Source organism: Mytilus trossulus, chromosome 14 (genome assembly GCF_036588685.1).
Source record: "Mytilus trossulus isolate FHL-02 chromosome 14, PNRI_Mtr1.1.1.hap1, whole genome shotgun sequence".
Classification (NCBI taxonomy): Eukaryota; Metazoa; Mollusca; class Bivalvia; order Mytilida; family Mytilidae; genus Mytilus; species Mytilus trossulus.
In genome coordinates, this window is record NC_086386.1 from 31,020,074 (window position 1) to 31,047,770 (window position 27,697).

Genomic DNA, 27,697 nt, shown 5'->3' on the forward strand with positions numbered 1-27,697 from the left:
CATTAATTGTATTAAATTCAGGAAAAGTTGCATTTGGCCTTGTAATTTTTTTTTATTCGAGCGTCAGTGATGAGTCTTTTGAAGACCACACGCATGTTTGGCGTAAAGACAAATTTTAATCGTGGTATCTATGATGAGTTATATGCATTCAAATAACGTCAACGCATGAACATTGTCGAAAACTTTGTTTTACAGTTCCTACAATTATAAGTGGATGTGAACTAAAGTTTTTCTATAAATCAATTTAGAAAATTATTGCTTTAATTTGCTTAAAATGTATACATAGAATATGCATTGTAAATAAAATCAATAAAACATAACAATCAAATAATCAAAAATAAAATAAAGTAGCCTACATAATAGACGTATTTACACTTGTATGCAAATTTGTCCGCCATTAGGTAAAATCACACAGGTTCCCGTAAACTTTGACATAACAATTCAAAACATTTGACGTCACTGTAAAAAGATGATTGTTGTTTGACGTCATAAGGTTAATCGGAGACGATCTAAGGTCATTTGGAGACAAAATTCAGCTAAATACCAAAAGTGTAAATACGTTTATTTGACACAGTTATATGCATAAACACATATTTTTAGTTAACTGGAATATCTTTGTGCACACGACACTAACAGTATATCTTTAAAAACCAGCTGATCACCGATCGCGTTCACTTGAGAAAAACAAACATGCCTAAAACAAGAGGAAAGGTAAGAAAAATACAAATTCTTAAAAAGATATATTTTTAGAATCAATATTTTTTACAAATAGGTTAAAAATTTAATCTGATGTATTGTTTTATACAGCACTTATCACTTACTTAGTTTTAAATTTTCAATTAATATATGGTGTATCTTATTTGTCCCAATGTTCTTTAACTTTGTATTTGTTTGGCTTTTTAACTGTTTTTATCTGAGCGTCACTGATGAGTCTTGTGTAGACGAAACGCGCGTGTGGCGTATAAAATTATTATCTTGGAACCTTTGATAACTATTTACATCACTCGGTCGATGCCACTGCTGGTGGACGTTTCGTCCCCGAGGGTATCACCAGTCCAGTAGTCAACACTTCGGTGTTGACATGAATGTCAATTATATGGTCATTTTTATAAATTTCCTGTTTACAAAACTTGGATTTATTTTCTTCGAAAATCAAGGAGTAGATTACCTTAGCCGTATTAGGCATAACGTTTTGGCTTTTTTTAATTTTTTTATCTGAACGTGACTGATGAGTCCTATGAAGACGAAACGCGCGTCTGGCGTATTAAATTATAATCCTGGTACCTTTGATAAATATTGGTCTTTTTGAACAATACCTATACAAAAAGCGTTATGTATGAAACAAAAATTAATATGAAGCACAGTTTATATATTTTCTATTGTAGTTTGATTTTATTTGCAACAAAGGGGCGAGGTTAAAAAAAAAGTTTAAAATATAAAATCTAATCAACCAAATGAAATGCCTATGAGTGACCAAGTCAGGAACATTGCTGTTGTTTTCTTTCTTTTTTATGTGTTAAGGCTTTTGGTTTTACTATTTGGTCAGGGACTTCCTGATTTGGAATTCAGGCTACTGTTTTATTCTCAAAGTTGGATATAAAAGCAATTAGAGAGCCGTGGTGTAGTTGTTATTGCATCGGACTACTAAAGTAAAGATTCCTCGTTCCTGGTTCGATTCCCGTTTGAGATGAAAATTTCAGGGACTGAATTTTTGGCTCTCCCTTGACACCATCTGCGAGTATGGTCTTGAGGAAACGATTATAGTTCGTTGGAAAGAAACGATAAATGGCTGACCCGTGTTAAGAGAGAGCAATATCTCTGGCACGTTAAAGACACCCTTGTAGATTTCGAAAAAGAGCAGGATAATGCCGCTACAAGGCAGCACTCGAACCCGCAAAGGGGAAAGGAATTAATATAAGTTGCAAAACTTGTTTCCCAATCCACTTTAAATAAATAAGTTTAAACAAATTATTATGTTCGAGAGATTAATAGTTTTAACATGCATTTTCATTTATCTCTTTCCGTTGAAGACTATTGCGTTAACTAGCAATCAATCAATCAATCAATCAATCAATCAAATAAAACAAAAAGAAAAATCACAAAAATACTGAACTCCGAGGAAAATTTAATCGGAAGTCTCTTATCACATGGCAAAATCAAATGACAAAACACATCAAACGAATAGACAAAAATGTCATATTCCTGACTTGGTACAGGCATTTTCAAATGTAGAAAATGAATTATAATTTTCTTTACAAATAGGCTATTGAGTGCAAGGCTGCTGTTTGTTGGGAGCCAAGACAGCCTCTCTCTATCGAAACAGTCACAGTAGAACCACCAAGAGGAGGAGAAGTTCGTGTTAGGGTAGGTTACTTTCAAAATGTACAATTCATAGTATTTGACAGTGTATTATAAAAGCGTTTAATGAATTGAAATCTATTTCAAACTTTAAATGCAACATGTGTTATCGTTGTTTATACAGTGGATAATTGAAAAATGTTTGAATTATACTAGTCTTGTACAGGTGCAATTGTAGCGTCTGGCGGTCTTATGTATTAGGAATGATATCATAGATTTCGTTCTAGACATTTAGTTTTTGAAAGAATACACACGACTTATAATGCAGGTTGCACATTATTGATAAAAACTTAAGGGCAAATGATACAATACAAATCCCATTACGAAATTTTGATGAAAATTTGCATGAAGGCTAATTATTAGCTGATTAAATCAAATATGTAATATAAAATATACCATCATGTGCTACTTTTTGAGTAAATTGAGGTTGCAATCTCAGATATTTCCTCTAAATAGTTTGCAAGAAACTCCTACAGACTATACAACCCGCGCTATAATTAGTTATGTCTAGATTCATTGGTAAAAACAATAAATATTCTGCTCTCTTAAAATATATCTTAATTACACTGGGCATGTCAATATTCATACGTTCGGAATGAAAACGCCAAAATTGTCCAAAATAAAGGCAATAGTAGAATACTGGTGTTCAATTATCGATTATGAAACTAACACTGATTTCTAAAATATTACGGTGCAATACAGTTCAAAGTTATTGTGAAACTGCCTATTCTAGAGGTGGCACGAATCAGATGTGATACTTAAAAAGAGTCCAAGGATCTTTTAGAGTACATGCAGTCTAACTCTCTTTTATCTTGTAACAGTATCAAACCATTTGACTTTTCTACTCTTTACACAAGTGTTCCACATTCAATACATTGAAAGGGTTGGTATTGCTTTGCTTCATAAAAAAAAATGGCCAACGTAGATACTAGTATCTTGTCTTAGGGAGAAATAAATCCTACTTTGTAAAGGATCACTCTGATTCAAACAAAAAATTCTCTGAAACTGATTTTATCAAGATGCTTGATTTCTTGATTGACAACATATTTGTAACGTTCGGAGGACGTGTTTTTCAGCAGACTTGGCATTCCAATGGTAACAAACTGTGCCCCTCTACTTGCCGACTTATTTCTTTATTATTATGAGGCTGACTTCATGCAGGAACTTCTTAGGAAGAATGATAAGAAGTTAGCAATATCCTTTAACTCTACATTCCGCTATAAAGATGATGTTCTTTCACTAAATCATTCAAAATTTGGTGATAACGCATCTATCTCATTAAACTAGAGATAAAGGATACTACAGATACAGTTAAGTCGGCTTCATATCTTGACTAACATTTAGAAATTGACAATGAGGGTCGGTTGAAAACAAAGAAGCTTTACGACAAAAGAGATGATTTCAGCTTTCCAATTGCGAACTTTCCATTTCTAAGTAGCAAAATTCCAGCAGCACCTGCATACGGGTTATATATCTCACAATTGATACGATATTCCCTTGCTTGGATGTCCTATCATGATTTTCTTGATAGAGGGTTGCTGCTCACGAGGAAGCTATTTAACCAAGAGTTCCAAATGGTGAAGTTGAAATCATCCCTTCGTAAATTTTACGGACGCAATCACGAGTTGGTTGACCGTTATGGAATAACCGTTTCATTAATGATATCGGATATGTTCCTTATGTCGTAACCACAATCCCCTCCCTTTCACGAATGTGGCCTACCGAATTAGACAATTTACCGGATTTGTAATCACATAAGCAACACGACGGGTGCAACATGTGGAGCATGGATCTGGTTACCCTTCCGGAGCACCCGAGATCACCCCTAGTTTGTGTTGTTTATTCTTTAGTTTTCTATGTTTGTCTCTTTCTCTTTTTTCATTTTTAGCCATGGCGTTGTCAGTTTGTTTTAGATTTATGAGTTTAAACGTCCCTTTGGTATCTTTCGTCCCTCCTTTTCAAGACGGCGTGCTTGTTTTTCAGGTTTTTTCGGATCAAACATTGTTTGCATAAATTTGATATATAGTTCTCAGTTAATTTTATTGCACGTTCTACTAGTATGTTCTACATGACAATGGGAGTATACCTAGTATCATTCGTCGCATGCAGATGTGTAAATGTTAGGAACTTATTTAGTGATTGTCTTTTATTTTAAGTGAATGTGGTCCTTCAAGAATTTCGTTCTAAATTGTTGATATTATTTTGAATGTTTTCACAGCTTAAAAAGAATCGATCTGAGGACTAAGACCAAAGCTTATTGTTAAAACAACTTATACTAATCCATAAAGAAAATAAATTGTAGACGTTAATATACTTTGGGTGTTTCTTTGTCATCATTTTAAACCCAATTGCTTCTTCGTTCAAATGTTTTGTTTAACTAAAAGTATAAAGCAATTTAACAACAACCACACCAACAATAATAATTGTAAAAAAAGTACAATCAATTTATCCAGCACATGTTGGAGGAATATAGATTCCATAAATGCAACAAGTGTGTCACGCTACTTCTCCACTCGAGATGGTTAGATTTTAATATTAAAAGCGCGAGGTTTGGCAAGCTTTCTAAATAATCATATTTTAAGTGTTGAGAAGTGGAGAAATATTATAATACACGAGTTATAGTGGTGGAATATGTTCTCCTACTGATTGTTATCCTTCCTTTTCAAACATTTTCGCAAAGTTATGTTCTGTATATGTGACGTCATAAGGAAAAGTTGCATTTTTTCATGACGTCCCAATAGGAAATTCAGTAGAAATAAAGAAAATTAAATATCATAATTAAATTTTGAACAATCATTTGCCATTCACAGATAATTCACTAGTAATGAGACATATTTTTCTCACACCTGTCAGCAAATGAAAAAAAAACAAAAAGTTAGAGAAAAATGTATTTTGATATTTTAAAAAATCCTCTTTATCTAAAATATTGTTTGACTTTTCAATGTCATGGTAGTATTGGTTTGGAAAACATTCTCCTTCATAAATGGTAAATCAAATAGGGTCAATAAAACATGGGAGCAAGGGGAATCATCAAAGATTGAAAATTATTTGTTTAATAGTAGTCAAAACTAAATTTTATTTAAGATTGCGTTCACTGGTATCTGTCACAGCGATGCTCACATTTTGAACGGAAGTATCGAAGCAAAATTACCCGTCATCCTTGGTCATGAAGCCTCGGGTGTTGTGGAAAGTGTGGGGGAAGGCGTGACCAATTTTGAAGAAGGTTAGTAAAGTAAGAAAATAATTCCATGGAAAGAAACATTAAAATAGCAAATTAAACATAAATGCACCATACCTCTTTTAATCCATTCATTACAGTTTCTAATGTTTGAGTTTGTCGTTTACTATCATTCAACTCTTATGAATATCATTGAGTATCTTCAAAACATTTACTTTAATCAGTTTTTTTAATCAATTATTCCTTGTCTTTTTCTTTCGTCTGTATGAATGTCTTGATTTGGAGGGAAAATCTTTCACATGAAAGTATAACTTTGATCCGATTTATCATGTTCAGGAGGACTGTTTTGCACTATCTTGTTTCTCAATTGCACAGATAAACTTAAAACATTTGGGATGTGAAGAAATATGTGGGATATTATAGAAAACAACTGAACCTTCTTAGGTAATCAGGGTGTGATAAACATATCGAATTTGACATACTACACCTAAAATGACCATTTTATACAAAATTTAATGTCTCATCTGTGTCTTTACAAATGAAGATAGTGTACCTGCTTATTCATCTTTGTATATGAAACTCGTACAATAATATATTTTAGTAAGGCCTTGGTTCATATCTTATATTAGTTGTGAGGTATGTTTAACATAATTTCCTTCAAGATTGCTTTTGGAATAAAAACAAAAAGTTTGAAATAGAAATGCAAAATTTGTATAAGAACATCAAATACTTGTAGTGAGTACTTTAATATATAAAATTATTATGTGAAAACTTAGAGTCCAAGGAATTTCTGTTTGATTAAATTGTGCAAATTCGTCATAATTTTTTGACGAACTCAAAGGACAAAAAATGGTCCCATCATACCCATCTCCTTTATGAAAAAAAATCAAAGGTACATATTTTACAGCTGCACTAGCTATAGATTTGACGTATACAGTCAACAAATCAATTAAGTTTCTTGACATTTATTTGTTTTTGACTCATCATTCAAGTAAGTACCTGTCAGTGTACAACTTCTAACACCAGTATTCTAATTTCGACGCAGCTTATATCAGTGCAAGGAGGTTATGTGACCTCATTAGTCAGTGTAAATAATATTCTATTTTTACTTGCACGATCAACCTTGATTCTAGTTTTGATGACTCTTTGTTTAATAGGTTAATGCAATCTGATGTCGTTTAGAATTTCTGTTAAATTAAGCTAATTTTAGATAAGAATACCTAAAGATGTTTTCTTTAAACTAAAAACTTGAATGGTGAACAGTAACGGTTTGTGTTGTATGAAACCGTTTGAAAACATGCAGCATTTCAAGATAAAAGCAATTTAAATTGATAACTGTAAGACAAACAAATATTTGAAAATGTAAATCTCCTAACCCTGGAAGTGTGAGTCAGAATATTGGATTATTAAGCTTACGCAGAATAAGTTAGCATGAATGAAATGAATGACCTTGTATTCACATCTTAAAATCTGAATCAACCTATGACATAAGCCATCGTCTATATAGACTATCTGAATAAAAGGTTGCTGATGTAAAAAAAATATACATGAAATATTTTGCCTCTGATTTTACGGTAAACTAGTTGAAAGTCTACAGCAGTTGTTAGTGAAGGTTTGAGTTGTATTACTACTATATAAAAAAAGACAGGAGTAGCATACCGCTGTTCGAAATTCATAAAGCGATTGAGAAAAAAAACCAAAGCCGGGTTACAAAGTAAAACTGAGGGAAACACATCAAATATAAGAGAAGAACTACGACACAACAGAAACACACCATTAAAATGTTACACACACAGAAACGAACTATAATACAACAATGGCAATTTTTCTGACTTAGTATAGTCAATGTTGGTGGCTAATGCCTAAATTGACATTTTTACAGGTGACCATGTCATTACTATGTTCCTCCCAGAATGCAACCAGTGTAGGTGCTGCACTAGTGGGAAAACTGGTACTTGTGAAGTATTCATGGAGTAAGATAACACATTTAGTTCTTTATTCTGTAAAACCCATTATTTATATTAATATGTAATAGTTCAACAAACAAAATGCTACTTTGCCGATTTAATAAAACTATTTCATTTTAAAAGGACAAACTCTATTTAAAATGTTCTAAAGTTTGAAAATGAATCTTTAAGTAGTGAAATAAAAAAAAAAAGGAGGACCATTATTGGAAATTAGATACGAAAGCAAACAACACTCAAATGTTTTTCTTAGAGTTATAAAACACATTAAAGCATTCAAGATAAGGCAAAACTTATATCTAATGAATTATTTGTTGTTTTCAACGATTACCTATACAACTTATAATTCAGTTTTGGGCTTTCAACTGTTTTGGTGTGAGCGTTTTTATGAGTCTTATTGAGACGAAACGAAAATTTATAGAATATAGATATTGGTAAGAGAATTTCCATTTTTATATTTTCATCAGTATTCGGTATTTTTTGTTACTTTACCTTTATAGATAAAGGCAACATAAGTATACCGCTGTTCGAAAATCATACATTGATTGAGAGACTGAGAGAAAACAAATCCGGGTAACAAACTAAAACTGACACATCACCTATAGGAGTAAAATAACGAAACAACATAAACACTGAAGTGCAACAAAAAAACAACAAATGACAATGCAACACACACACACAGAAACGAACTATAAGATAACAACTGCCATTTTCCTTACTAGGTACTGGACATTTTAAGGAAAAATTGGTTGAACCTGATTTTGTGGCTCGCCAAACCTCGCACATTTATGGATATGTTAAATTTGACATTAAAATGACAAAATTACATGGCAGAACTAGAGTTCAAATAAATGCAAGAACATTCAGGACAGATCACAATACACAAATAAACAATACAATAGAACATTTCGACATCCTAATAGTTATCAAAAGTACTAGGCTTATTAATTAAAACGCCATGCGCATGTTTCGTCTACATAAGACTCACTAGTGACGCTCATGTCAAAATATTAGAGACGGCCAAACAACGATGAAGGGCATTGATGACCAAAAATTCCAAAAAGTAGTGTCAAATACGGCGAAGGTTATCTATGTCTGGCATAACAAAATCCTTAGTATTTATAATAATTAATACTTTTGCAAACACTAAATTCAGTACAATGGCCATACAATTGATATGTATGTCAATACTGAAGTGGTGACTTACCGCAGAATAAAACGAACACGTAAAACAGCTTAGATCAGTCCATAAAAACAGCACAACAGAACCACACATTGTCTGCCACACGACTGGACGTCACAGGTAAATAAAAAAAAAAGATATAGCTCATAATTTGGTTTATAATTATGGTATATGAAGTATTTAATAACAATTACAATACTAATCTATAGGCCTTTTTGCTTTCACACTATGCTGAAAGGTCTGTTGTCGTGAACTAAATACTTTAATCATTCTGTAAAACCGGGACAGCCGAAAGCATTTACCCATGCGCGCCATATATTGATTGATGACCTACAAATTGTGCAACAATTTTTAGGGAAATATACGGGAGACAACAATATATCGCATATGAGCTATATAGGAATTCCATTTTGACATATTTTTAAGGACTAAGAAGTAAAATTGGAAAATTTCATCTTTTAATGATGTAAACCTATACAACAAAGAAATCATGCGTTTTTGTAGTAAGAACTATGCCAATGGTCTATTGATGGATGGGACATCCAGATTCAGCATTAGAGGGAAGACAGTTTACCACTTCTTCGATACCAGTACCTTCAGCCAGTATACCGTGATACCAGCTATCTCCCTCGTAAAGGTATGGTATTTAATTGTATAAAACGAAATACTAATGATAAAACTAAACAAATCTAATTAAAATATAGATCTCTGATTTCCTTAAACTGTATACATATGAGCTCATTTATAGTATAACGAAATCAGAGTTCTAGATTTTTAAATTAGATTGAAAAGAAAAAAATATACAAAATAAAAAATATATGACATGGTGCACATATGGAATTACGAATGAAGCCAACTATAATGTATAATCGTAATTAGATTATTTTTTAGGAAGTTCTTAAATGATAGTTGTTGGGCGAAAGACTGTTATAATATCTGACTTTTAAATGAATCGGTTGGATTGGTCTTTTTATTGCAAATTTTTCAAGTAACAATTATTAGTTTTTAAAGATAACGAAATCAAGCAATCAGAGTTGAGTATGTATTTATTCACCAAATGCAGACAAACAGACAACTCTCAACAATAGATGTCGCAAGGGATCTTGTACGTCCTAGTAAAGAACGGAGCTTGTCATACTTCGACACAGAAATTCATGTTTATGCCCCACCTACGATAGAAGAGGGGCATTGTGTTTTTTCGGTCTGTGCGTCCTTTCGTTGTCTCGTTCGTTCGTCCGTCTGTCACACTTCAGGTTAAAAATTTTGGTCAAGGTAGATTTTGATAAAGTTGTAGTCCAATCAACTTGAAACTTAATACACATGTTTCCTTTGATATTATCTTTTGAATTTTGATGCCAAATTAGAGTTTTGAACCCAATTTCATGGTTCACTCAACATAGAAAATGACAGTGCGAGAGGAGCATCCGTGTACTATGGACACATTGGCGAAATACTTATGCCCTTAATATGTAAAACTCATTTTTTTTTATTGCAGGTCAACCCGGTTGCACCACTGGAGAAAATATGTTTACTCAGTTGCGGTATACCTACTGGATATGGTACTGCTGTTAACACAGCCCCGGTAATATATCATTGTTTTAATAAATGCCTTTAAATCTATACAAAAGTAAAATACAAATCAACTAACTTATCTACGCATTTTGTTAAAATAAGAATTTGGAATGAAAGAAAAGTTTGTTGGTTTTTTTTTTGGTTTTTTTTAGTTAATGTGTTTACTGATATGATACATTATGCATTAAAGACACGCTTACGCAGATCTACATATATACGGTTAATGAAAATTGTTAAGCTTGGAGATTAGTCAAATAGTCGATTATCTTTAATTATTACAGTTTTGATATGGTGTGTACTGTTGGCCTTCAATGATGCTTGTGCATAGTGTGCAAGCACAGAAACAGCAGACAATATAGCAAAATGCGTTGATATATACTGTTATCTATCATACTGTGATAATTAAACCAATATATATATATATGTAACACTCCCAAACTTGTCCTTCCCCCCAAACGTGTCCGATTCCTCCAAACGTGTCTTTTTCTCCCTAAACGTGTCCGAAATGTACAAAATTCCCCAAACGTGTCCGATTTCATAACACCCAAACGTGTCCGATAAATGTTATTCGCCAAAACGTGTCCAATATTTAACGCCAGAACGTCTCGATTCTCTTAGCGTTACTACATGTAACTCCTAAATAAATTCGCTGATAACGTTAAATTTATGGCAATTCTATGATGGTGAGACAGGTGACAAACTTTTAATTTATTAGCTTTAGCTAATTAAATGTAGGTTTTAAATGAATATCATAATTCCAAATTTAATCTGTAATTGTTTATTATCTTTTGACTGAAATTGCTTATTGTTCAGTTGCAAGTATTTCATACTCATTTAGAGCGAACCTACACTGAATAATTATAGAGTTGAATTAATCGGTAACTTTGTAAATTATTTTGTACTTATAAACTCCGTTGATGCTTTTAATATTTATCCGAATATTGCATGGCGGTCGTTAAGCAGCATTTTTTGATTATTTTTTTTTGTTAATTAGTTCTCCATCTGAATGTGTGTGTGTATTTCAAAACCTCATCAAATCATCAACTTGTTATCCGTTTTTTTTTAATAAATTTTAGGTTTCCAGCATCACTAAAGACACACGATCAAGAGACATAACGTCCAGTGACAAATATTTCATGCATTGGTTTTATATATTCTTTTTATTAATATAAATAGTATGTGATCAACGCCGGTTATTAGTGGTTACCGAAATTGCAAATTTAATTTGTACTGTATAAAATAACTTTAGACTGTATTTCCAGTTGCAAGTATTTCATGCATATTTAGAGAACATACATGTTTTGATGATTTTACTGTTCTATACTGTTTAAGTTATCTTCAAACTGATGATTGCGTATTGTCCAGTTGCAAGTATTTCATGCATATTTAGAGAAAACATAGGTTAGAAGTTTTTATTTTTACATTTGTACTGTATAAATTTACTTTAGACTGTTGATCGTCCAGTAGCCGGTGTTTCCCAATATTTAGAGAGAACAAATTTTAATGTGCAGAGAAAGGGACACGTTCATCCGTTAACTGTACAGTTTAACTAAATATGTGTGCTTCCTATTTACATACGACATAGCCGAAATGACGCCCCCGATTTTACCCAGTGTTCCGGCCGGTTTGAAAAAGTACCTTATCTATATTTTTAGTGAAATGGTAAAATTAGTATAAATTAGTATTAATGGAATAGCACTAACCAAATAACGCTTGATATTGGCACGTTTTTGGCATTGGACACGTTTGGGCGTTTATACAAATCACACGCTTTGGCGATGTTTTGATCTAGACATCTTTTGCAGTTCAGTGACGTCAACATGGACACGTTTTGGGGAATCGGACACGTTTGGGGTGAAGGACACGTTTCTGAGTGTTACATATATAAAAAGATCTATTCATGTTTTAATTTATCTAGAAAAGTTCCTTTTTGTTTGCAATAATCATTCAAATGAGTAACCTATATAAAATAAAGGCAACAGTAGTATACCGCAGTTCAAAACTCATAAATCCATGGACAAAAAACAAAAATCGGGGTAACAAACTAAAACCGAGGGAAACGCATTAAATATAAGAGGAGAACAACGACACAACACCGAAACGGACCAAGCATCAGACAAAACACCACGAGAATAACAAATATAACATGAAAACCAAATACAGGAATTTGAGATAGACAAGTACCGTGCCACGTCTTATCTCAATATCTCAAAAATAAGAGAAAACACAATTTAAGACCCGTGCCACGTCTTATCTCAATATCTCAAAAATAAGAGAAAACACAAACGACTCAACATTAAAATGCAACACACATCAGAAACGAACAATAATATAACAATGGCCACCTTCCTGACTTGGTACAGGACACTTTTAAAGGGGAATAAAAGTAGTGGGTTGAACCTGGTTTTGTGGCATGCCAAACCTCGCACTTTAATGGCAAAGTTAAATATAACATTGAAATGACAACATAATATCACAGGACTACAATTCAAATAAATAGGAGAACATATTAGACAAAGAAAAACATGATTAATAGATAACAAAAAGCATCAGGTTTAAAATTCAATACGCCAAAAACGCGCCTTGTTCACACAAGACTCACCAGTGACGCCCAGATATAAAAGATCGGAAGTGAAAAAAGTACAAAGTTGAACAGCACTGAAGATCAAAAGTTGAAAAGGTTTCGCCAAATACGGCATTGTTGTTATGCCTGGGATAAGAACATTCTTATTATATAGAACAATTCATGCTATTGCAAACAGTAAATTTTATCAAATGAATATGAAAGAGATATACATAAAGGAACTGAAGTATTAACTAATTACAGAAAAGGTTAAGAGTTTGACAACTTCACTGGCGTTCATCTACATATAACGTTGTTTCAACTTTATCATTTTTTTCAATAAAAAATGTATTTGTGAAAAAAATGTGTAGGCACGTGCCTATAGTGCCTAACGGCAGCTACGCCCCTGAAAACTAAACCCGAATACATAACGCCCAGATATAAAAGATCGAAAGTGAAAAAGGTACAAAGTTGTACAGCACTGAAGATCAAAAGTTGAAAAGGTTTTGCCAAATACGGCATTGTTTTTATGCACGGGATAAAAACATCCTTATTATATAGAACACTTAATGCTATTGCAAACAGTAAATTTTAACAAATGATTATGAAAGAGATATACATAATGAAACTGAAGTATTAACTAATTACAGAAAACTAAACCCGAATACTTGATGCTAAGTTTATCACAGAATAGACACACCCGAATCAGTCCAGGCGTCAACGTAATTAAAAAAAAAATGTGACGTCACATACGATGGCGACAAGACACAAACGTTATGCCACATTTGAATTTATGAAATTTAGAAACAGCATGACGTCACACATGAAAAACTATCATTCAAAAGTGAGATATAATAAGAATTGATATAAAAACGTGTTTGCAAATTGTATTGCATTATACCTGACAATATCACTATGTATTATCGTTAAGGAGTTTAGTTGTATGTTCATTCCAAATTTTTGTATCAATTAATTCAAAAAATGTGGTGAACTAGTATCATTCCCACAGATATAAAAAATGACCCACAAAAAGATCAATGGACTGACGTATCATCCACTTAAAATATCGTGTCTATTTACAATAGGTAAAACAAGGATCCGTCTGTGCTGTGTGGGGACTTGGGTGTATTGGATTAGCGACTGTCATGGGATGTAAGGCTGCGGGCGCCGCACGTGTCATCGGAATAGATATCAATGCAGATAAGTTTGAATTATGTATGTTGTGTTTAAAGTATAAGAACAAAAATCAATCGGAAATTAGATATGTCATAATAAACTGTATTTAAAAAAATCAACAACTAAGTTTTATTTCTAAGAGTCAATATTGTGAATGTAAATATCAACATGTTATTGATTACTTCGGGGAAATAAAAAAAAACATTTAACAAACTTTTCATAAAGTTGATATCAATATAATGCCATGATTTCTTTCGCAGCTAAAAAGTTTGGAGTGACAGAATCACTCAATCCTTTGGACTACGATAAACCAATCAACGAGGTACTCAAAGAAAAGACCAACGGAGGGTTAGACTTTGCCTTCGAATGTGTTGGGACAACTAAAACAATGGTTAGTTATATGATAATTCACTAATTGGGAGTTAGATTTTGGCTTTGAATGTGTTGGGATCACTAACATATTTGTGTACTGATAATTTTAATTTCCATAGCCAACGAAAATATCAATATTCCATCTAAGTGTTAATCTTAGCATCCTCGTCCAGATGTGCAGGAGGTAAAAAATCAAATTTTGAAACTTGGTATTTGATGATTTTCTGTTAATTGCGCTATTTTTAGTAGTAAGTTCAAAGACAGTGTGGTGACTTGTACTCATAACATAATGTGATTCCGGTTTCAGGTCTCCTTTTGACTGTTACCTGGTGAAATAGTTCTTTAGTACTTGGTTATATTACAGATATAAATAGTTATCAAAGGTACCAGGATTATAATTTAGTACGCCAGACGCGCGTTTCGTCTACATAAGACTCATCAGTGACACTCATATCAAAATATGTATAAAGCCAAACAAGTAAAAAGTTGAAGAGCATTGAGGAACCAAAATTCCAAAAAGTTGTGCTAAATACGGCTAAGGTAATGTATGTCTGGGATAAGAAAATCCTTAGTTTTTCGAAAAATTTCAAAAAGAAGTTGTAGTATGCTTGCCAATGAGACAAGTCTCCACTTTCCAAAGCAGGTTTATATCAAACTAGCATGTGTACTTAATTTGTCATTCTTGTATTATCACCATCAGAAGCGGATTTAGGCGGACAAGGGGTCCTTGTCCTAGAGAACATCTGACCATCGTGATTATCGTCATCAATCGAATCACATGCATTTGCTCATTAGTTATTCCATTAGTTTTTAAGAATTATAGCTAGAAGTATTTCCAAAATTATGACCAAATCATTTTGTTTTAGGAGCAAGCATTTATGTCTTTGCACAAAGGTTGGGGTAAACTGTTAGTCGTCGGATTGGCCCCCGATGGAGATACCATTAAAGTAAGGTACACCAGACACAAGTTGGTTCCTTTTTCCTATTTCCTTTTTCGATATTCAAATTTTGAAAAATATAACAAGTCCAAACTAAATTTTTTTTTGCTTCAAAATTTTTTTTCCTCAAAATTTTTTTTTCCTCAAAATTTTTTTTCCTCAAAATTTTTTTTTCCTCAAAATTTTTTTCCTCAAATTTTTTTTTTTCTCAAATTTTTTTTTCCTCAAAATTTTTTTTTCCTCAAAATTTTTTTTCCTCAAAATTTTTTTTTCCTCAAATATTTCCTTATTCGGTTTCTATTACCTTATTCGGTTTCTTTTTCCTTATTCGGTTTCTATTTCCTTATTCTGTTTCTTTTTCCTTATTCGGTTTCTTTTTCCTTTTTCAATATTCATTTCCTTTTTCAGTTTCTATTTCCTTATTTAGTTTCTATTTCCTTATTGGGTTTCTATTTCCTTATTCGGTTTCGATTTCCTTATTTGGTTTCTATTTCCTTATTCGGTTTCTTTTTCCTTATTCGGTTTCTTTTTCCTTTTTCAATATTCATTTCCTTTTTCAGTTTCTATTTCCTTATTTAGTTTCTATTTCCTTATTGGGTTTCTATTTCCTTATTCGGTTTCGATTTCCTTATTCGGTTTCTAGTTCCTTATTCGATTTTCATTTCCTTATTCGGTTTCTTTTTCCTTTTTCAATATTCATTTCCTTTTTCGGTTTCTATTTCCTTATTCGGTTTCTATTTCCTTATAGGATTTTCATTTCCTTATTCGATTTCCATTTCCTTATTCGGTTTCTTTTTCCTTTTTCAATATTCATTTCCTTTTTCGGTTTCTTTTTCCTAATTCGGTTTCTGTTTCCTTATTTGATTTTTTTTCCTTATTCAATTTTCATTTCCTTATTCAGTTTCTATTTCCTTATTGGATTTTCATTTCCTTATTCGATTTCTATTTCCTTATTCAATTTTCATTTCCTTATTCGGTTTCTATTTCCTTAATCGGTTTCTTTTTCCATATTCGGTTTCTGTTTCCTTATTTGATTTCTTTTTCCTTATTCAATTTTCATTTCCTTATTCGGTTTCTATTTCCTTATTGGATTTTCATTTCCTTCTTCGATTTTCATTTCCTTATTCGATTTCTATTTCCTTATTCAAATTTCATTTCCTTATCCTGTTTCTTTTTCCTTTTTCAATATTCATTTCCTTTTTCGATTTCTATTTCCTTATTTGGTTTCTATTTCCTTATTGGATTTTCATTTCCTTATTCGATTTCCATTTCCTTATTCCATTTCCATTTCCTTATTCGGTTCCTTTTTCCTATTTCGATATTCAATTTTGAAAAATATTACAAGTCCAAACTAAATTTTTTTTTGCTTCAAAATTTTTTTTCCTCAAAATTTTTTTTTCCTCAAAATTTTTTTTCCTCAAAATTTTTTTTTCCTCAAAATTTTTTTCCTCCAATTTTTTTTTTTCTCAAATTTTTTTTTTCCTCAAATTTTTTTTCTTCAAATTTTTTGTCCTCAAAATTTTTTTTTCTCAAATTTTTTTTCCTTAAAATTTTTTTTTCCTCAAATTTTTTTTCTCAAATTTTTTTTTTCCTCATTTTTTTTCGTTTCCTTATTCAATTTCTTTTTCCTTATTCGATTTTTATTTCCTTTTTCATATTCATTTCCTTTTTCGGTTTCTATTCCCTGAATCGGATTCTATTTTCTTATTGGGTTTTTTATTTCCTTATTCGGTTTCGATTTCCTTATTCGGTTTCTAGTTCCTTATTCGATTTTCATTTCCTTATTCGGTTTCTTTTTCCTTTTTCAATATTCATTTCCTTTTTCGTTTCTATTTCCTTATTCCGTTTCTGTTTCCTTATTTGATTTCTTTTTCCTTATTCAATTTTCATTTCCTTATTCGGTTTCTATTTCCTTATTGGATTTTCATTTCCTTATTCAATTTCCATTTCCTTATACGGTTTCTTTTTCCTTTTTCAATATTCATTTCCTTTTTCGGTTTCTATTTCCTTATTCAGTTTCTATTTCCTTATTCGGTTTCTATTTCCTTATTTGGTTTCTTTTTCCTTATTCGGTTTCTTTTTCCTTTTTCAATATTCATTTCATTTTCGGTTTCTATTTCCGTATTTAGTTTCTATTTCCTTATTGGGTTTCTATTTCCTTATTTGGTTTCGATTTCATTATTCGGTTTCTAGTTCCTTATTCAATTTTCATTTCCTTATTCGGTTTCTTTTTCCTTTTTCAATATTCATTTCCTTTTTTCGGTTTCTATTTCCTTATTCGGTTTCTATTTCCTTATTGGATTTTCATTTCCTTATTCGATTTTTATTTCCTTATTCGATTTCCATTTCCTTATTCGTTTTTTTTTCCTTTTTCAATATTCATTTCCCTTTTCGGTTTCTATTTCCTTATTCGGTTTCTATTTCCTTATTCGATTTTCATTTCCTTATTTGATTGCTGTTTCCTTATTCGGTTTCTATTTCCTTATTCAATTTTCATTTCCTTATTCGGTTTCTATTTCCTTATTCGGTTTCTTTTTCCTAATTCGGTTTCTGTTTCCTTATTTGATTTCTTTTTCCTTATTCAATTTTCATTTCCTTATTCGGTTTCTATTTCCTTATTGGATTTTCATTTCCTTATTCAATTTCCATTTCCTTATACGGTTTCTTTTTCCTTTTTCAATATTCATTTCCTTTTTCGGTTTCTATTTCCTTATTCAGTTTCTATTTCCTTATTCGGTTTCTATTTCCTTATTCGGTTTCTTTTTCCTTATTAGGTTTCTTTTTCCTTTTTCAATATTCATTTCCTTTTTCGGTTTCTATTTCCTTATTTAGTTTCTATTTCCTTATTGGGTTTCTATTTCCTTATTTGGTTTCAATTTCCTTATTCGGTTTCTAGTTCCTTATTCGATTTTCATTTCCTTATTCGGTTTCTTTTTCCTTTTTCAATATTCATATCCTTTTTCGGTTTCTATTTCCTTATTCGGTTTCTATTTCCTTATTTGGTTTCTATTTCCTTATTGGATTTTCATTTCCTTATTCGATTTCCATTTCCTTATTCCATTTCCATTTCCTTATTCGGTTCCTTTTTCCTATTTCGATATTCATTTTTGAAAAATATTACAAGTCCAAACTAAATTTTTTGCTTCAAAATTTTTTTTCCTCAAAATTTTTTTTTCCTCAAAATTTTTTTTCCTCAAAATTTTTTTTCCTCAAAATTTTTTTTTCCTCAAAATTTTTTTCCTCAAATTTTTTTTTTTCTCAAATTTTTTTTTCCTCAAATTTTGTTTTCCTCAAATGTTTTTTCCTCAAAATTTTTTTTTTCTCAAATTTTTTTTCCTAAAAATTTTTTTTCCTCAAATTTTTTTTCTCATTTTTTTTCGTTTCCTTATTCAATTTCTTTTTCCTTATTCGATTTTTATTTCCTTTTTCATATTCATTTCCTTTTTCGGTTTCTATTCCCTGAATCGGATTCTATTTCCTTATTGGGTTTCTATTTCCTTATTCGGTTTCGATTTCCTTATTCGGTTTCTAGTTCCTTATTCGATTTTCATTTCCTTATTCGGTTTCTTTTTCCTTTTTCAATATTCATTTCCTTTTTCGTTTCTATTTCCTTATTCCGTTTCTGTTTCCTTATTTGATTTATTCCTTATTCAATATTTATTTCCTTTTTCGTTTCTATTTCCTTATTCCGTTTCTGTTTCCTTATTCGGTTTCTATTTCCTTATTGGATTTTCATTTCCTTATTCAATTTTCATTTCCTTATTCAATTGCCATTTCCTTATACGGTTTCTTTTTCCTTTTTCAATATTCATTTCCTTTTTCGGTTTCTAGTTCCTTATTCGATTTTCATTTCCTTATTCGGTTTCTTTTTCCTTTTTCAATATTCATTTCCTTTTTCGTTTCTATTTCCTTATTCCGTTTTCATTTCCTTATTCGGTTTCTTTTTCCTTTTTCAATATTCATTTCCTTTTTCGTTTCTATTTCCTTATTCCGTTTCTGTTTCCTTATTCGGTTTCTATTTCCTTATTGGATTTTCATTTCCTTATTCAATTTTCATTTCCTTATTCAATTGCCATTTCCTTATACGGTTTCTTTTTCCTTTTTCAATATTCATTTCCTTTTTCGGTTTCTATTTCCTTATTCAGTTTCTATTTCCTTATTCGGTTTCTATTTCCTTATTCGGTTTCTTTTTCCTTATTCGGTTTCTTTTTCCTTTTTCAATATTCATTTCTTTTTTCGGTTTCTATTTCCTTATTTAGTTTCTATTTCCTTATTGGGTTTCTATTTCCTTATTTGGTTTCGATTTCCTTATTCGGTTTCTAGTTCCTTATTCGATTTTCATTTCCTTATTCGGTTTCTTTTTCCTTTTTCAATATTCATTTCCTTTTTCGGTTTCTATTTCCTTATTCGGTTTCTATTTCCTTATTGGATTTTCATTTCCTTATTTGATTTCCATTTCCTTGTTTGATTTCCATTTCCTTATTCGGTTTCTTTTTCCTTTTTCAATATTCATTTCCCTTTTCGGTTTCTATTTCCTTATTCGGTTTCTATTTCCTTATTCGATTTTCATTTCCTTATTCGATTGCTGTTTCCTTATTCGGTTTCTATTTCCTTATTCAATTTTCATTTCCTTATTCGGTTTCTATTTCCTTATTCGGTTTCTTTTTCCTAATTCGGTTTCTGTTTCCTTATTTGATTTCTTTTTCCTTATTCAATTTTCATTTCCTTATTCGGTTTCTATTTCCTTATTGGATTTTCATTTCCTTATTCAATTTCCATTTCCTTATTGGATTTTCATTTCCTTATTCAATTGTCATTTCCTTATACGGTTTCTTTTTCCTTTTTCAATATTCATTTCCTTTTTCGGTTTCTATTTCGTTATTCAGTTTCTATTTCCTTATTCGGTTTCTGTTTCCTTATTCGGTTTCTTTTTCCTTATTCGGTTTCTTTTTCCTTTTTCAATATTCATTTCTTTTTTCGGTTTCTATTTCCTTATTTAGTTTCTATTTCCTTATTGGGTTTCTATTTCCTTATTTGGTTTCGATTTCCTTATTCGGTTTCTAGTTCCTTATTCGATTTTCATTTCCTTATTCGGTTTCTTTTTCCTTTTTCAATATTCATTTCCTTTTTCGGTTTCTATTTCCTTATTCGGTTTCTATTTCCTTATTGGATTTTCATTTCCTGATTTGATTTCCATTTCCTTGTTCGATTTCCATTTCCTTATTCGGTTTCTTTTTCCTTTTTCAATATTCATTTCCCTTTTCGGTTTCTATTTCCTTATTCGGTTTCTATTTCCTTATTCGATTTTCATTTCCTTATTCGATTGCTGTTTCCTTATTCGGTTTCTATTTCCTTATTCAATTTTCATTTCCTTATTCGGTTTCTATTTCCTTATTCGGTTTCTTTTTCCTAATTCGGTTTCTGTTTCCTTATTTGATTTCTTTTTCCTTATTCAATTTTCATTTCCTTATTCGGTTTCTATTTCCTTATTGGATTTTCATTTCCTTATTCGATTTCTATTTCCTTATTCAAATTTCATTTCCTTATTCTGTTTCTTTTTCCTTTTTCAATATTCATTTCCTTTTTTTTCCTCAAAATTTTTTTTTCCTCAACATGCAAAGAAGACGTCTTGTATTATTTTATATGGACCATAAATATTTTGAAGTTCTCCTTCGCGGTGAACAAGATTATTGTATATTTAACAAAGTGGTAACCGACGATTTTAAAGATGTAAGAACAACAAAACTGATGACTGATACAGTGCGTCAAGGAATATTAGAGATGGAAAAAACTTGTGAAAAATAAAAAACTCTAACAGTTTATTTTTTCAGTATTTTATAATTTGTTTTTGTAGTGAGAATTGTGTATGTTTCTGTGAGAAAATGGGGAAAATGTTTTTGCTGAATAATGATAATTATATTGTGATGTTGTTTGCTTGTCTTATTATTGCTGATAATTGACTTCATATTTAATACTTTTGATATTCATTGCGTTGTGGAATGGACACCAGCCCTTTGCGATTTTTTTCGATTGTATCATTGTTCGTCATATATTTGACAATAAGACTGTAGAAACAATTAACTCTATAATTTTTCATTGTATTCTGTGTAAGCTTTTTATAATTTTGAATGTATGAGCTGAATGTAAGATTGGAAAGAGATTGAAAATGATATATGAATTGATATATATGTAACACTCAGAAACGTGTCCTTCCCCCAAACGTGTCCGATACTTCCAAACGTGTCCACATCGACGTCACTGAATTGCAAAACATGTCTAGTTGTAAAAAGGGCGTCAAAGCGTGTCATTTGTATTATTTAAACGCCTAAGCGTGTCCATTTTTTAATAAACACCCAAACGTGCCCAATCCCCCAAACTTGTCCTATAATATAAAGGAAACTAAAAGATTGTTACACTGATATTCCATAAAAATAAAACTGTCCTTTTCCGCTCCAAAAAAAATATAATTTAATTCCGAGTTACGATTAGTGTAGATACCTAAAAACAGTAAAGTGTAAATTCTAATAACTGTACACAATTCATTTAGGCCTAATCCCAAATTCCCGGAATAATTAAGGTACAATCCTAGAGTTCCGGCAAATATTCTTCTGCATCTCATTATATAACTTATCCAAAGTATGTTGTCGTCCTGTCCATGCATGAAATATTTGCCACTGGACGTAATGTCTCTTGTTTGCGTGTATTTAAGTGATGCTCGAAACTAAAAGTTCATAATAAAAAACCTTACTACCAGTTTATAATTTTTAGAGCTTTTTTTCCATTATTTTGAGAGAATCAAATAGTTTCTTAGTGAAGTTTTAAAAAAATTCGGTCTTTACTGGCTCTTTAGATTTTTATCCCGAATAATCGTATAAAACACATTTAGGCCCAATCCTAAATCCCCAGTATGATACTAAAACTTATGGATAGTATTTATTGTTAATATGATATCGTTCAAATAATGCATGAAATATTTGGCAATGGACTTATGACTCTTTTTTGTTACGTCTTCACTTTAGTAGTGATGCTGGAAATCTAAAATTTATTTAAATACCTGAAAACCAGTTTATGATTTGAATATCTTTTAAAATATCAGAACTGTTGAAAAAAAAGGAAGTCAATCAATTCTTTTAAAATCCTACCGTGCAGTATTCGCGGATTACAGCTGATTTTCTATTGCTTGCAAAGTGAAACTTTGTTTGGCTTGCTTGCTTTGTTTGTGTTATTGTTAATACAAGCTTTGTAAATAAGACTGACATCTTTAAACAATATGTATAGGCATAGTTTAACCTGCATATATTATATTTGAATTTATTTGGTGTTATCCTATTGTAAACGCTTAATCCAACTGAACTAGAATTGTTTGTACATGTATGTGTATATTCCTCAACCAATAAATACCCACCTGGGAGAAAGCTGTGGTCCAACTCCAGTGCACCATGCCTCAATATGTTCTTGAGACATCTTAATAAGTAGCAGTCCAATCCGCCTTCAAGGAGATTGTCAGAGTCAGAGTATTGCTCTGACTCAATCTCTGCTATAACCTGTATCGACACACTGGGTTCTCTGTTTCTTGCACATACCCCTGGGCCCACTATAGCTACCTCTGCTACTCTGCCTTGGGGTACAGACTCAACTCCTGAGAGGCCTAACTTCATTTGCGGGGACTCACTCCGGCCTCCTGAGTAGTCCCGTTTAAGTTTAATGGTCCTGTTGCAGTTATGTTTGACTGATTTATGAAGGGAACAGTTTTATCCCTCCCCTGTAAATCAAGACAGTCCTTCTCAACATGTCCAGGCTTGAAACAGTGGTAGCACACTCCCTCCCATGGAGGCCCTCTATCAGTGGAGGGACTCCCTGAGACAGACTTACCTCTTAAGTTTGGGCATTCCATTTAGGAATGGCCCCTCTCCCCACAGTAGTGGCAACCTTCTGTCCCTATATGTCTGCCAGGTGAGCAACTACCTGAAATGGGGCTTGTGAGGAGTTGCTTGAATTGGTCCATCATGTCGTCTAATTTTTCATGGACTTGACCAAGTTTGTTTTCAAACTTCTTATTAGACTTTTCTAACTCCACTTTCCATGTACTGACTGGGGCCCCCTCGAGGGCCATTGTATTCCTTACATGGGGTTCCTGATATTCACGGAAGGCCACATGGTGGGCTTCAAACTGCCCATCAGTTACTTGCCTAACATCACGCCTGTTTGGCTTGCCATATATTGCCTCTGTGTTGTGTTAGAATATCTTTTATCTATAGCTACCTCAATACTTTGGGGCTGAAGGTTAGAGATTTGCACTCCCAACTCCCTGACACAGCCGCATTATGGCTTGCTCATACATAATTATAGTCGTCAGGGAGGTTTCTAAATGCCCTAATGGCCAAGGACAACACTCGATCAGCCCAGTCCTCAAGAGACTCCTCGGGGGCTTACCGGGCATTGTTAAACTGGACCCGGGCGGTCTCAGGGAGTGCCTTGAAACCAAAGCGCTTGTGAAGCTTCTCCACAAGCTCCCTATAACTCACCTCCCTGTCTCTTTCTGTTATGAGGGCATAATACTCGCTGGCCTTTTCCTCATGGCACCAGCAAAGTTGATCCTTGCATTCCTGGGGACCCCATTCACAAACCTCTGCGTACCTAGCAAATTTTGTGAAAAAGGCCTGCCAGTTGCCCTTCCCATCGTACTTTATATTTTTTGGGGCATTGGTAACTTTAGAGACGCCACTTAAAGTTCCTTGTGCCCACCCCTGTTGTCAGGTCCTCTTGTGTTTTCTATAGGCCTATCCTCATTATATGGTACTGGGTAGGCCTGTTGTCCATAGCTCACCCCTGCGGTGACCCCTTGTGGGGGCACCGCTGTATACCCTTGATTATACTGATTCTTGGGTTGCCTATCCCCATAGTCATGAGATGGGGTTTGCCAAGTGTCCGCATCCCTATTATCTTGCCTTTTGACATACTTACTACAGGCCATCTCATACTGTCCCCCACCAGTGTAAGCTGGTTGGGTACAGGGTGCTGACCCCTGACCTGCATAGTTGCATGTATGACCCATGGGGTGTGAAGGTGTACCCCAATAGTTCGGGGTACATTTGTCCCACGCACTGTCTTTGCCTGGCCAATACGGCTTGTTCCCAATACTACCCCTGTACCTGTGGTGAGGGGGACTACCTTGGTTTGGGTCACCAATATCATGGGGACTCCACTCTTTTTTCTGTAACTGTTCATTGTAGCCCCATCCCAATTCCCTGTGGGTTCAGGTATAGCATTAGCATCCCCGGGATATGAACTATATTCAAGGAAGGCAGAGTCCATCTGGCTGGGCCCTTCCAAGGGCCCGGGACTTTGCCGCTGGTGCCATGCTTCTTGCCTAAATGCAGATTGGCCTTGTACTTGGGATGGTGTGACCTTTGGGGCAATGTGTGCCATGTTTAACATCTCACCATGCCTGCCTTGGGACTGAGGTGGTGGCCCAATATTTGGGCCACCTCCATTTGGTCTGAAGTCCATCCTGGATAAGAGACCCCTTGTTACTCGTAGGTGGGAGATTGTATCCAAGTCTGACTCGGTCATAAAGCCCTTGCTCTCCCTAATGTCCATTATTTGCTCCCCAGTTTGTATGCCTATACCTGGGAGCTGGAGTAACTCTTGAAAGCTACAAGTGTTTAGGTTTACAACTGACATTTGTTTCTGTAACTCACTGAACAACAATTTATAACAAAGTTTATTTATTTAAAGAATAAACAACAAACAACACACTTAAACCACAATTTATTTATTACTAACACAAACACTTCTGCTTCGGGTAACCCGTCCTTCTGGTCTGCGGTTATCGAAGTGAACAAAACAATAACAATACGACTGGTAACCCGTCCTTCTGTTCTGCAGTTATCAGAAGTAAACAAAACAAAACAATAACAATGACGTCTACTTGCACAACCCTTTCTCCTAAACAACAGTGAAGTATTCCTCCAAAATACTCCACGAGTGCCTGAAATGACTTATTCCCGCGCTGGAATAAACCAAATCACCTTTCCCCCTCCTGCCTTACAAAAACATAAAAAATATACAGAACAATTAACAACGCGACAGGTTCCCCGTTCCTCCCAGGTCACGTGATCCAAGTCGTCTTGAAAATACGAAAAAACAACGAATACTCAATGCTACACAAAAACAGGGGTTCTACAGCGCTGCAAAACATCTGTAATGTTATGTAATATTCTCTAACAGAGATTTACACAACAAAAAAAACGATCGGCAAAGGTTTCCCCCGAATCCTTTTCCGCGGGAAACACTGTTGAAGCGAACGTCGCCTCAAATCACAAAATGAGCTATTACTTGCAATGCACCACGCAAATAAGTGCTCGCAGCGCCAATGTTGTGATCCCGAGTATATCTCGAAACCGATAAATACCTTGGATGGTCGTTCCTGCAGTCAGGAACGGCCGATTGCTTTTCTAGTGAATATTAGCGTCTGTAGTCATTAGTAGTTTCAACCGGAAGAGGAGGGTTTCTGGAAGTTCTTCGGACATCTCTCGATGGTCTGTCTGATGACCTAAAACTACCCCCCGGATACTACAGTAACATGGATTCCTACACTGTCCTGTATAAAACTCCTAAAACTGGCGCACATTAAGCGATGTACGCAATGAAACGTTAACAATATAAAATGATGATCACTTGACGAATAAATGAGGAATGAGTTCCAGAACAACATGTAAGACTAACATTAAAGTATGTCCGACTAAAACTGACGTTCGGTCTGTACTACATCTTCATCCCAAAAAAGCTCGCTATATTTTTCTTTTTTTGTCTTTTGTTCGAGCCTGTATATTGACCTCTAGATATCTTTCAATTACATTAAGTTTGGTGTGTGTTGATGTTTGATAGTTGTAAATATAAGGAAATAGTAACAGAATAAGGAAATGAAAATTTAATAAGGAAAAAGAAATCAAATAAGGAAACAGATACCGAATAAGGAAAAAGAAACCGAATAAGGAAATAGAAACCGAATAAGGAAATAGAAACTGAATAAGGAAACAGAAATCGAATAAGGAAATGGAAATCGAATAAGGAAACAAAAATCCAATAAGGAAATAGAAACCGAATAAGGAAATAGAAACCGAAAAAGGAAATGAATATTGAAAAAGTAAAAAAGAAAACGAATAAGGAAATGAAAATCGAATCAGGAAATGGAAATCGAATAAGGAAATAGACACTAAATAAGGAAATGAAAATCGAATTAGGAAAAAGAAACCGAATAAGGAAATGATAATCGAAAAAAGAAAAAAAAGAAAACGAATAAGGAAACGAAAAAAAAATTTGAAAAACTTATTGTGGAAAAAAAAAATTTAAGGAAGAAAAATTGAGGAAAAAAAATGTTGACGAAAAAAAAATTTGAGGAAAAAAATTATGAGGAAAACAAAATTTTGAGAAAAAAAAATTTGAGAAAAAAAATTTTTGAGGAAATTTTTTTTGAGGAAAAAAAAATTTTTGAGGAAAAAAAATTTTGAGGAAAAAAAATTTTGAAGAAAAAAAAAAATTTAGTTTGGACTCTTAATATTTTTCAAAATTTGAATATCGAAAAAGGAAATGGAAATCGAATAAGGAAATGAAATTCCAATAAGGAAATGGAAATCCAATAAGGAAATGGAAACTGAATAAGGAAATAGAAACCGAATAAGGAAAAAGAAACCGAATAAGGAAATGAAAATCCAATAAGGAAATGAAAATCCAATAAGGAAATGGAAACTGAATAAGGAAATAGAAACCGAATAAGGAAATAGAAACCGAAAAAGGAAATGAATATTGAAAAAGGAAAAAGAAACCGAATAAGGAAATGGAAATCAAATAAGGAAATGGAAATTGAATAAGGAAATGAAAATCCAATAAGGAAATGGAAACTGAATAAGGAAATAGAAACCGAATAAGGAAATAGAAACCGAAAAAGGAAATGAATATTGAAAATGGAAAAAGAAACCGAATAAGGAAATGAAATTTGAATAAGGAAATAGAAATCGAATAAGGAAATGAAAATCCAATAAGGAAATAGAAACCGAATAAGGAAATAGAAACCGAAAAAGGAAATGAATATTGAAAAAGGAAAAAGAAACCGAATAAGGAAATGAAAATCGAATAAGGAACTAGAAACCGAATAAGGAAACGAAAAAAATTGAGGAAAAAAAAAATTGAGAAAAAAAATTTGAGGAAAAAAAATTTTTAGGAAAAAAATTTGAGGAAAAAAAATTTTTTGGAAAAAAATTTGAGGAAAAAAAAAATTTGAGAAAAAAAAAAATTTGAGGAAAAAAATTTTGAGGAAAAAAAAATTTTGAGGAAAAAAAATTTTGAGGAAAAAAAAATTTTGAGGAAAAAAAATTTTGAAGCAAAAAAAAA

General features: G+C 32.7%; 1 protein-coding gene across 1 annotated transcript; it reads left to right on the forward strand.

Moving 5' to 3' along the window:
* The first annotated feature begins 606 nt into the window (after positions 1-606).
* LOC134697659 (alcohol dehydrogenase class-3-like) lies at positions 607-21,264 on the forward strand. The gene is made up of 10 exons (XM_063559942.1): positions 607-711; positions 2,263-2,364; positions 5,443-5,581; positions 7,419-7,509; positions 9,188-9,320; positions 10,179-10,265; positions 13,904-14,033; positions 14,255-14,385; positions 15,233-15,318; positions 21,159-21,264. The coding sequence occupies exons 1-10, from the start codon at positions 691-693 to the stop codon at positions 21,262-21,264; spliced, it is 1,026 nt and encodes a 341-aa protein (XP_063416012.1). The 5' UTR covers positions 607-690.
* Positions 21,265-27,697: the final 6,433 nt, after the last annotated feature.

Bases quoted from the DNA above. Each gene is read 5' to 3' on its own strand.
- LOC134697659 (XM_063559942.1), top strand. From the start codon at position 691: ATGCCTAAAACAAGAGGAAAG. The intron at 712-2,262 runs GTAAGAAAAATA...CTTTACAAATAG, and splicing joins TGCCTAAAACAAGAGGAAAG to GCTATTGAGTGCAAGGCTGC. The intron at 2,365-5,442 runs GTAGGTTACTTT...ATTTTATTTAAG, and splicing joins GAGGAGAAGTTCGTGTTAGG to ATTGCGTTCACTGGTATCTG.